Source organism: Clytia hemisphaerica, unplaced genomic scaffold (assembly GCF_902728285.1).
Source record: "Clytia hemisphaerica strain Z4C2 unplaced genomic scaffold, Clytia hemisphaerica genome assembly, whole genome shotgun sequence".
Classification (NCBI taxonomy): domain Eukaryota; kingdom Metazoa; phylum Cnidaria; class Hydrozoa; order Leptothecata; family Clytiidae; genus Clytia; species Clytia hemisphaerica.
The window spans coordinates 1,235,545-1,246,238 of NW_027103836.1; the positions used below are offsets into that span (position 1 = coordinate 1,235,545).

Sequence of the window (10,694 nt, forward strand, 5' to 3'; positions counted from 1 at the left end):
TAGTATATAATGAGCACGAATCCGTTAGAATATTCCAGCAGTCTACATGTAACACAGATGAAATATGTTTTCTGAAACTTTCATTTTTGTTCCCTTATGACGAAATTTTGAATCCCTCGGGATTCTTTTTTTTTTTAATTTTTATTTTTGGTACCTTTAGACGAGTTTTAGCGCAAAAAGAGGGAAGATTAAAATCTAATTTTACAATTGGGCCTATGAGTAACGCCGAGGATACTGAAGTTGGGCCATTGGGGATATACCCGTTCGGTTTTGAGAAAAATGATTTTTAACCTATAAGCAAAGAGCTTTATATTATGAAATCCAAAGAGGGTACCACTGATACAGGGATGTTAGCTTTTTTTATGTTACATAATCTCTTAATTCAACGCAAGAAAATATTTCCGCTCTTCTCCAGATCCCTTTCTTCTTGAATAAAGAAATATGAAAAATAAGCGCTCCATTTTGTTTGTTTTAGCTTTGCATGTTTGCATTGTAGATAAACAATTGTTGTTTCGTGCTATAAAATGGGTGTTCCGAATCACCATCCCCATCAGTTGTTCAATATAAACATAATCGAGCAAGGTAAGTTAATTCTTTTGTGAATCTTTTTTTCTGGTGAAATTTTTCAATTTTACGATTGTGCATGAAAGTGATATTCTAACATTCGCATGCATCAACTGCAGCCATCTTACCGCACATTTTTATTCCTTGGATATGAAGTCTGACTGAAGTTCATCTTTTTTGTCCAGTCTACTTTAATTTCATTAGGACTAAGACATTTGATTGGATTGGGAATTATAAATATGAGTGAAATAAATAGGAATATAATTCTGAGTAATTCACCTGATGATAGGTGAGGGTTTTACTGCAGAGTTTTATTTGTAATTAACGCATCCCCAAATCAAGGTTAATTCCTAATTTTTACTCTTTGCATTTCCAGATGAAGCTGTTACTATTTTGCTTGCTGCTTTTTGTGGCGGCGTCCAGAGGTGAGCCAAAATCTTCCACGATACGAAATTCACATGTCAAAATAGAAATATAGAAATTTCTAATACTTTCAATTGACTTTCTTTAGAGTCTTAGAGGGCTATCTTATCAATTTTTAATCGTGAAATAAAATTGGTTTTGAATATCGTTATTTTTGACTAATCTCCACCCCCAAAGCCGCTTGCACCAGTTTTTTATTTTAGTGATGGACAGATAAACAGATTAAAAGCTTTTGTCATAAAAAGGCAAATAAAGGGACTGGGTTCGAGTTTGATTCAATGCCTGATATTTCTCTCACATTTAATTGAGGTTCTCAAAACACTTTTTTCAGGTGAAGAGAAGAGTTCAAATGTTGTAGATTCTGATTTTGCATTCGATGCACGTTATGAAATCGAGGCTGAGAAGAATGATATTTTGGACGAAGTTGAAGAGGATGAGGTTTTGAATGAAAATGAAGACATTGATGATGAAGATGTGAGAGATTTGGATGAAGAAGATGAAGATGAAGATGAGATAGAAGATGATGTGGAGCTTGATGAGGATGAAACTGATGAACTCCAAGAATATGAAGAAGGTAGGAATGAAGTTCCTTTCTAGAAATCACTGGTTAGCGAAACTTTGTGACTGTAACTTCGTTTTATAAGAATCGCAAGGCTCAAATTTGAAAGTCTTTTCTTTTGATATTGCTGATCCACAAAACTTTGTTCAATTATTTCTTCAGTCAGTGGGAAAGAGTCGACATTGTCTTCCACTTTTTCACATGTCTTACTCAGAGAGATTATCAAAATTTTCTCTAACAATAGATGATGCAGTAGAGTCAAAATTCAAACTGAAGTATTTTCCCGCCTTATGCTTTTAGAAATAGTCTGGGTATCAGCGTTATATCTTCAGGATTTACGTATTTCAAATAAATTATTTTTTCATCCATTTTTCAGCTCCTCTTCAAGATCCAGCACCATTATTCATTCGAATTCCCACTCCGAGAATTCCAATTCCAAGAATTCCTACTCCGAGAATTCCCACTCCGAGAATACCCACTCCGAGAATTCCAACTCCGAGAATCCCCACTCCGAGAATTCCAGTTCCAAGAATTCCAGTTCCAAGAATTCCAGTTCCAAGAATTCCAGTTCCAAGAATTCCAGTTCCAAGAATTCCAGTTCCAAGAATTCCAGTTCCAAGAATTCCAGTTCCAAGAATTCCAGTTCCAAGAATTCCTCTTCCACGAATTCCGGCACCAAGACTTCCTTTACCGACGCCTGAGGGTACTCTGAAGGGTGGTATTCGAGTGGTCAAGCAAACAGGAGAAGTTGTTGGAGGAAAATTCAAAGGTGTCACACAAGTTGTCAAGAAGATTGAAGGTGGATTCAAACAAATCAGTAAGGAATGTTTAATCTTATACATCCAAACCCGAGTGACTGTAAAGCTCATTTTACTGCACTGAATACATACTTAACTGCTGATGGTAGCACATATTTTCATAGCTGAGAAACAAAGCTTTCCAACCGTTTTTCAGCGATATTGTTGATATACCCTGTTCAAAATTCATCCTAAATGCTTACAGTTTCTCAAAAGAAAACTGGATATCTTTTTCAGATAATGCTTCTCAAATGCACTTATTGGTGGTTACTAGAAGGACAATTTCCATTCCCCCAGCCAACTACTCGCCACTTTGTTTACATTTCTTTCTAAACCAGTTTTGAAGCAAGTATTTTATTCTCATTTTTACTATCATAGATTGGAACAAAGTTGGCAATCAACTTGGAAACTTTGCCAAGGAAACTTTCAAGTTCATGAATTGTGCCATCCCTGGATTAAGTAGTCTTCTTTCTGGATGTTTGAAAGATTTGACAGACAGTGCAAAATCGTGTTTGAGCAACAGTCAACCATGTCATATCCGATTCGGTGGAACGAACTCACAATGTCTCCGACTGAGCAAAAATTTCCCTTTCAACAAAAAATTCTTGAGTGGTAAGTTTGAAACTCTTAAGAAAAGTAAGATTCCCCCGTGTCAAAGATCACATATCAAATCCTTCTTAAATTGGCCAACTGTTCTCTCTTTCCCCTTGTGAAAATAATGTCCGAAAAATAAACTTGAAGCCTCTTCCTCTTGTAACAATACCAACATTTTGAACATTTTACTAATATAATATTTTCAGTGGATTTTTTTTGAGTAGAAAACAATAACATTTAAAATCCCCGGTATTCTCATCGCACTATCGTTATTTTATCCCGGATAAATGACTTAAAATTTACCTAAGCTACTAATAAAATAGAGCTGTGAAATAATTACAACGAACAAGTTTCTATATCTTTGTCATAAGCTAAACTGTTGTTTGATGACGGGAAATTCTAGGGAAATTTTCTGAACCATTCCAACTCGTCAGGTTTTCTTCTTCTTTCTTCATCCAGCTAATGTGGATCGGTTTTTCATTTCTTTCAACAGGTCATCTCGAGATCTCAGGTAGCAACAATGCTCAACTTGGAATGGGGATGAAAGCTTACTTCAACAGCGGGAAAATCCAAATCACTTTCTACGGTTCTGTATCCGTGAAACCCACCATCAAATTGACATACCAAAAGTAGGCAAATAATACTCTCTGATATTGATTAGTAAATATTACAAGTGGAAGAACTCCAAGCTTTAGTCTCAAATTTGTGAGTCCTAGTCGCTGGCTATAATCCTAATGACTAAAGCAAAATTCCTTGCGACCAACATTTTAGTTTTTTTTTTTTTTTTCATAAAAACGTCAAAACAGACTACCACGGGACTCGCTATTATACAGTCCCCTTATTTTATCTTTCCACAGAACTTACAAGAAGACATGGAAGAAACGTTATGCTTTGACCGCTCGTCCTCAACGATTGTTCAAGAAATTGATCACGGTCGTCATTGGCAACGTTCCTGTACCAATCATGATCGAAGTCACTGTAAGCTTCCAAAGCAAATTATATTACAACCCCCCCCCTGTCACCATTAATATTGTATCCTAAAATTGCACTTTCAGTCTTTCTAAACTCAACAATTTTCTCTCCAGCGTACAACCATGATGGACAGCGTTAAAATACTCTTATTTCTTTGCAGTCTCCTTTTCCACTTTAAAATGCACCATTATTTTATCTCTCTATGTTATGTTAGTACTCTACATGTTTCCAACTGGAGGTCATGTTATATTTTCAATGGATTGCAATTGCATTTGAATTATCCATTATCCATATTAATATTCGTATCCATGCATGAAATCGTTGCGAAGAGGTTCATTCAAATAACCCAGCTTGCACGCAACATTGTCTTAACGTTTATATAATGTTCACGTCGTCCATACAACATTAAATGAATATTGAAACAATTTTTACATGTGGGAATTTGTACGAACAATATCATATAATATCATATGAATTGTTTTGTTCCTCTGTGATTTCTTGTGTCCTAATCAGGAATAAATGAGTTGCTACTACCAGCTATTATCTTTTTGCAAGTATAATACAGATTCAATGACCAGAAAGTTTAGGATAATATATAAATATCATTAGATTTTGAATTCTTTCTATCTTTCAGGCCCAACCAGTTGCTCGAGCCAGTCTTAATGTTAACGTAGAAGGAAGTTTCGAAGCTTCACTTACCCTCCAACAAGCAGCCAGGGTTGCTTTAGATGGACTGACTATCGAATATGATCCTTCAAATGGGAAACCAAAATTGTCAGTAGCTGCTTCTCAAAATTTGAACAACTTAAAATTGAAACCAAGTATTACTGTTGGTGCAAAAGCTGTTGTCACTGGTAACTATTGTTTAAATCATCAAGTTTGTGTATTCATTAAAAATTAACTAATTGCGACGGGGAAAAAATTGGGGAGATTAGTCAAAATTTATTTAAAACAAAGATCGCATAAATGGCGTAATTCTCTCATTTTAACAGTGAAAATGAATTACCGGGTGACTAATTACTCTCAGTAGAATTGCTTTATTTACGTTACAGTCACAAAACGTTGACAATGTTCATCGAGGAAATGTTCTTAATTTCAGTACATTTTATTCATAGCACACCAATTTACCACTAAAAAATGTATTTCTTTAATTGCAGCCATCTTCCAATTGGGTGTTGAACTGGTGTTCAAGATCAATGGTATCCCATTCAAGACATTCCCCAATTTCGAATTGAAAGTTGAAGCAAATGCAGCTGTCAAAGGAACTCTCAATAACCAATGTATTTCAGGTACTGTGCACTTTTTAAATATTTCGCCAAATTTCGCAATCATTCCCTCTGTTCAATTTGACTTAAAGTTTTGTGCATCAGTTTGGTTTCCCCACTAAATTAAAGCTTAGCACGCTTAAGATTTGACCTTCAATTGATTTTTTTTACAATTCAGTCTTCTTCTCAAACGTCTTCCAATTAAAAAGTTCCTTCTAAAAAGTTCCAGTTCACCTAGATATTGTACCTATTAGCATGTTAAATAAACCCCGTTTTGAATTATCTATAATCTATAGTATATTGCATCTATAAATTCCCCTTTGAACAGGGGTGTGGGTGGACAGGGCATTTTTAGGTTTTGACGATGCTACATCTCTATTTTTGGACTATAATGTTTCTTGCATAGGTGGTGTTTCAGCAAAGACCGCATTGAACTTCTTGGTGGTACCCGACATCCAATCCTTGACCAGTGTTGCAGACAACTTTGAGAATGGCTGCAACCAATTGGTGGACGGTGTTTGTACTTCAAATCCTGCTTTCAATGTTGCCAAATGTATCTCCTCCAAAGCTGATGTTTGTCAATATGCAAGGAATGGTTGCTCACAGATGGCTGAACAACTTGCCAAGATTCCAAACCCGATTCAAAACAATCCATTATTGAAAATGTTCACATTGTTACGTGGGCCTTCACTAGATGTGTCTTTGAACAAGAAACTTTGCACCAATCCAAATGTTGTTACTAACGGTGGAAAGCCTGGTGTCCGTAAGCAAATATACCTTTAATCTTAACTATTCACTAACCCTGAAAAGAATAGTGGCCAGTAACTCTTGGACACCCCCCCCTCCAAATGGCAACGTTGATGTTAGGTTTTTTTCCAGGTCTTTTAAAAAAAGCATCGACTCGGTAACATTGATATTCGGATATTTGGAGAAGGGGTGTTCGTTACATTTTTTCTAGGCATGGATTTCAGTTACATTGAGATGAAAATTATAGCCCTAGGTAAATAAGGAAATGTATTATCTGCGGGGCAAATTTAAAAGAATCAATTTTTTTGAAACTCACATTTTTATGGTCCCTTCTCGACAGGTCTAGACTATATTAGAAACCAATTGATTATTATGCAATGAAGGAAATATTTATCTCTATCGATATCATTTATTTAATTGGCAGGTGGAATCAAATACCGCATCGTTTCTGAAGGATGTGACGACAAAGGTCGTACCGGTTGTGGACATGCTCAAGTCTATTTGAATGATAAACCACAAAATGTTGCCATCGTGCACAGAGGTTTGAGCTTCGTTGCTATCAATTCTGTGACAGGAGCTGTTACTGGCAAACGTGCTTTTGATATCCATGGATTGAGACATTGCATTCACCTTTTCAACTGGATTAAAAATCTTCCGTCAAAGTAAGCATTTTGCTATGTGTGACATTTCCGATGGACTCTGATACGAGATTCTACTATTTGAATCTTTTTGTAATTTGAACAAATTGTGAGCTCCTTTCGACAAAATCGAAGACAAAATACTTTAATACCAATTAGAATCCTTCTGCAGTTCGACTACTATGTATTTTTACTACTTAATTATCATATTTTTGTGCCTCTTAGAAAGGGATAAGCTGGAGTTTTTACAAGCTCTTATTTGATTTGGTTGGTCGTTAAGATGTAATAAAAGAATCTTTATTACTTTTTCTAAAGAACGCATCATCTCTATCACTTTAAATGACCAATTAGTGAAGTATCTTGTAAAAACTCCAGCTCATCCCCTTAGAAAGAAATAGCGAGCCTGGCACATTAAAAAGTATAAAAATACTTTTCGTTTCCACTTTAAGTACCATCGTATTGGGATCTGGACAAGACGAATTTACTGCCAACTACGATAACCATTGTGACAAAGCATTCGCCCTCATTAACGGACGAAGACCAACCCATTTTGAGTTCCGTAGTTCTTTCGCAATCGCTGGTTTCCGAGGGTTGCCGAAACCTGATTGGGTGAAACAAGACTCACGCAAGAGATATCAAGGACCAACACGAATGAGCGGTTTCATTCAACTTCCCACCATCAGTAGTGGTAATTACTCATCTTAATTTCATATTGATTTTTAGAGCACACGACTGTATGAATATTCTCAGTTGCCTAATAAACGGTAATGAAGGGAAGACCTAATTACTGGGGGGATGGAAGTTGTACCTTTAAATATCCCCCAAAATAAGGTAATTATAGACTAAAACCTTGCTATTTGTAGCAAAAATAATAACTACTCTTCTTTTGACAGCCGAAAATCTTTTCAAAAATTAATAAACCTTTACCTTTTCGCACCCTCTAAGATAAAATAATAAAAGACAATTTCTATACACTCGTGTTGTCATTCGTTTTTCAGTTATTGTGGAATTTAAAATCGAATCTCAAGGCTGTGAAGATCCTGGAAAAGTTGGCTGTGGACAAGCGCGAGTTTATTTGAACAATCAGCCACAAAATCATGCACTCGTTCAAAGAGGATTGAGTTTCGTTACTCTGAACCCCACTACAGGTATGTTTTGTAGTTTTTGGACCTACCTCGGAGGTTCTATGAATTAACCCATTTCCGTCCGTTTGCCCGTTCTTCTGTTACCAGCTTTTCGCTTTTCTCAGAATCGACTCAACGTTTTTTTCTGATTTTTTTGCACAATGATGCAAAATGGCTACCCGGGAACAGGCGACTTTCGAGAAAAATTTGGGGTTTTTTAGACTTTGTGTAAAACTGCTACATTAGTTTATTCTGATTTTTTTGCATAAAGACAGAAGGCAAAGTAACTGAAGAGGTTTTCCCGGTTTTCTTTTGGCTTTAAAAATCGAATTCTTTTATTTTGGGGAATTTCCTTCTGTCATTTTTAGGGGAAATGAGCATTTCTCGCGATTGGCTTGGTATTTTTTCTGATTTTTCGCACAATTACGTCTAATGGTGATGTTTAAAAAATCTGGTGAAACCTGATTTTCCGAAAAATAATTTTCTGGGCAAAGTTGGGCCAAAAGGTAGAAGAAACAGGGTTTTTTTGGACACGGATCTAGAAATACAGGATTACACTTTACGTTTTTTGTTTTCAAGGAGCAATAACTGGCAAACGAGCTTTCGACATCCACGGACACCCACATTGTGTTCATCTCTTCAACTGGATCAAAAGTCTTCCGCGAGGGTAAGTGTTCACAGTTTTTCTAATTGCAAAGTTAATTTAGTGAGTTTGACCGTAAAACATTCGAACTGTTCGAAAAGGGGCAAAAATGTTGTAGATTTCAACACGCATAGTATTGATTTTCGGGTTAATTTTGTTATTTTTTTCGCCCGCCCGTGGTTTGCGCTAACTTTACATTTATATTTAAGAGTTTGTTCTTTTAACCATGGTAAGTGCAACCAACAATAGGAAATCGGGAAATAGGCGGGAAAGTAATTTAAAAATGTAGTATTTCACTAAATTTTGCCGATGACTTCACTTTATATAATTTGACCATAATTTGATTTTTATTTCAGCACAATCGTATTGGGAGCCGGTCAAGATGAATATGCTCGCTCGTACAATGCCGACTGTGATAAAGCGCTCGCTCTCATCAACGGTAAAAAACCCGTCAATTTCGGATACAGAGGATCTTTTGCAATCGCTGGTTATCGAGGTACACCGAAACCTAGCTGGGCGAAACAAGATTCGCGACTCAGAGGCAAGGGTCCAACATTCCTTCAAGGTCGAATCGCTTTTCCCGTTGCATAATCATACACCAAAATTTAAATGTAGTTACAAGACAGTATATTTATGAATTATTTAGTTAGGTTGCTCATATGAGTCAACCCATAGTTGTAGTACATGACCGTTTTAATGCGAAAAATTTGAAATACATCATATGACGTATCTCCCACTGCTTACACACCATTTTCAAACAAAAGAAAGAATATCCCTAGTAATAGCACTAATTTATATTCTATTATTAATTCTGCTTCGTCAGCATGAGAGGCGCGCCTTCTTTCTATATCATAAAAGGTGTGACAGTTTTGTTTCAACTCGTATAGAAAAAAGAAAATATCACTCATACGTTTTGTTCTAGTTTTCAATTCATTTATTGCCCCGCAGGGGCTTTTGTTGCTTCGCGTAGCGGACTTTCTCGCCAGAAAAATATTCATGTTCATGATGTTGTTTCTTCCGATTTTTTTCGTGATATTTTTTTTAACTTTCGTGCATTTTACACAGAGCATTTGTGAAAGCGAAGAAATCGAAAGTCCCGTCTGCACTGCCAGTCCACACGAGGCCCAGAATCTTCGAGTTAGAAAACTTCAAGTTAGCGATTTTCGAGTTAGGAATTTTCGAGTTAGCTAAATTATGACGTCATAAAAGTGCAAATTATGACGTCACTCGACTCTAACGCGATTTTTTATTTTCAAAAAATATTTTTCGAGTTAGCTAACTCGAATTGCATCACGTGATCATTCTATTGATTCGGGAACAATAAAACCAACGCGCTTGAAAACAATGAGTTATCCAAACATTCTTTTTCTCGAACTTTGTTTTTCTCGAAATGTTGATTTTCAAACCTCGTTACAGAGATTGCCGTCCGTCTTCATATTTGAAATCTGTAACCTCTTCTTCGCTGAAGAGATATGCTATAGTTAAGGGCTTAAACCATAGTCGAAAAATTGATTTAAGTATTTGAACATAAAAGTTATGTTTTTGGTTCTTAAACACTTTTGACAAAGAATTGCTTTTATAAATTGCTTTTTAATCAAATCCCTTAGGAGTAATTAAGAATTTAATTGCAAAAATGACGTTATGAACTTTAAAATAAAGACGTTAATAATATGTTGCATCACCTTCTTCTATAAAAAGTGCTAAGTTTTAATGGGTAACTAACCTTTTTGTTTCAATTTTTTTTCAAACTGTCCGCAAATAATTGAACTCTTTTAATTTTTTCGGAAAAATTTTCTAAATTAATGCATCAAACTGTTTTTCTATGAAAAATTGGGATGGAAAATTGGTCAAAAAGCACTATTTTCAAGATTTAGAAGCAAATAAGCTTTTAAGAAAAATTTTCCGAAAAAATAGTTTTAGTTCGATAAAAGATACACCATCTACCGCAAAAAAAAATCAAAATATTTTTTCTTCGCCGAAACTAAGCGCTTTTTTAAGTTGAAATACTCCACTTCGCGAAAGTCTTCATTTTTTCATCAATTTTTTTCATTGCGATTTTTAAATTTTCAGACTCATGGATAATCTTGTAGATGCCTTATGAGGTTCAGTTGTTTTATGTTGTCATGGAAAATGATAGAAATTTTGAAACTCGTTTTTCAGTCTCTCTTCAGCAATTCAATAAAGAAAATTATTAAAACTTTTCGATTTATTGTTGAAATCTTCGACGGGACGTCCGACCTCCTATAATTCGAAAACTCTCTATAATTCGAAACATGAATATTTGATAACTGTATCATGAAAATCGGTCACAGTAAAAAATAATGAATTTGGAATTTTCAAACATGAATTTTTCAAAAATTGTCAACAA

At 35.4% G+C, this 10,694-nt stretch overlaps 1 protein-coding gene across 1 annotated transcript; it reads left to right on the plus strand.

The window, feature by feature from the left end:
- Positions 1-531: 531 nt before the first annotated feature.
- Positions 532-9,055, plus strand: LOC136807155 (uncharacterized). The gene is made up of 15 exons (XM_067063731.1): positions 532-582; positions 941-989; positions 1,319-1,561; positions 1,923-2,363; positions 2,722-2,955; positions 3,431-3,566; positions 3,795-3,915; positions 4,544-4,763; positions 5,067-5,198; positions 5,581-5,937; positions 6,346-6,583; positions 7,009-7,247; positions 7,558-7,707; positions 8,263-8,350; positions 8,683-9,055. Exons 2-15 carry the CDS (start codon positions 941-943, stop codon positions 8,915-8,917), a joined length of 2,883 nt encoding a protein of 960 aa, XP_066919832.1. The 5' UTR covers positions 532-582; the 3' UTR covers positions 8,918-9,055.
- The last annotated feature ends 1,639 nt before the right edge of the window (positions 9,056-10,694 follow it).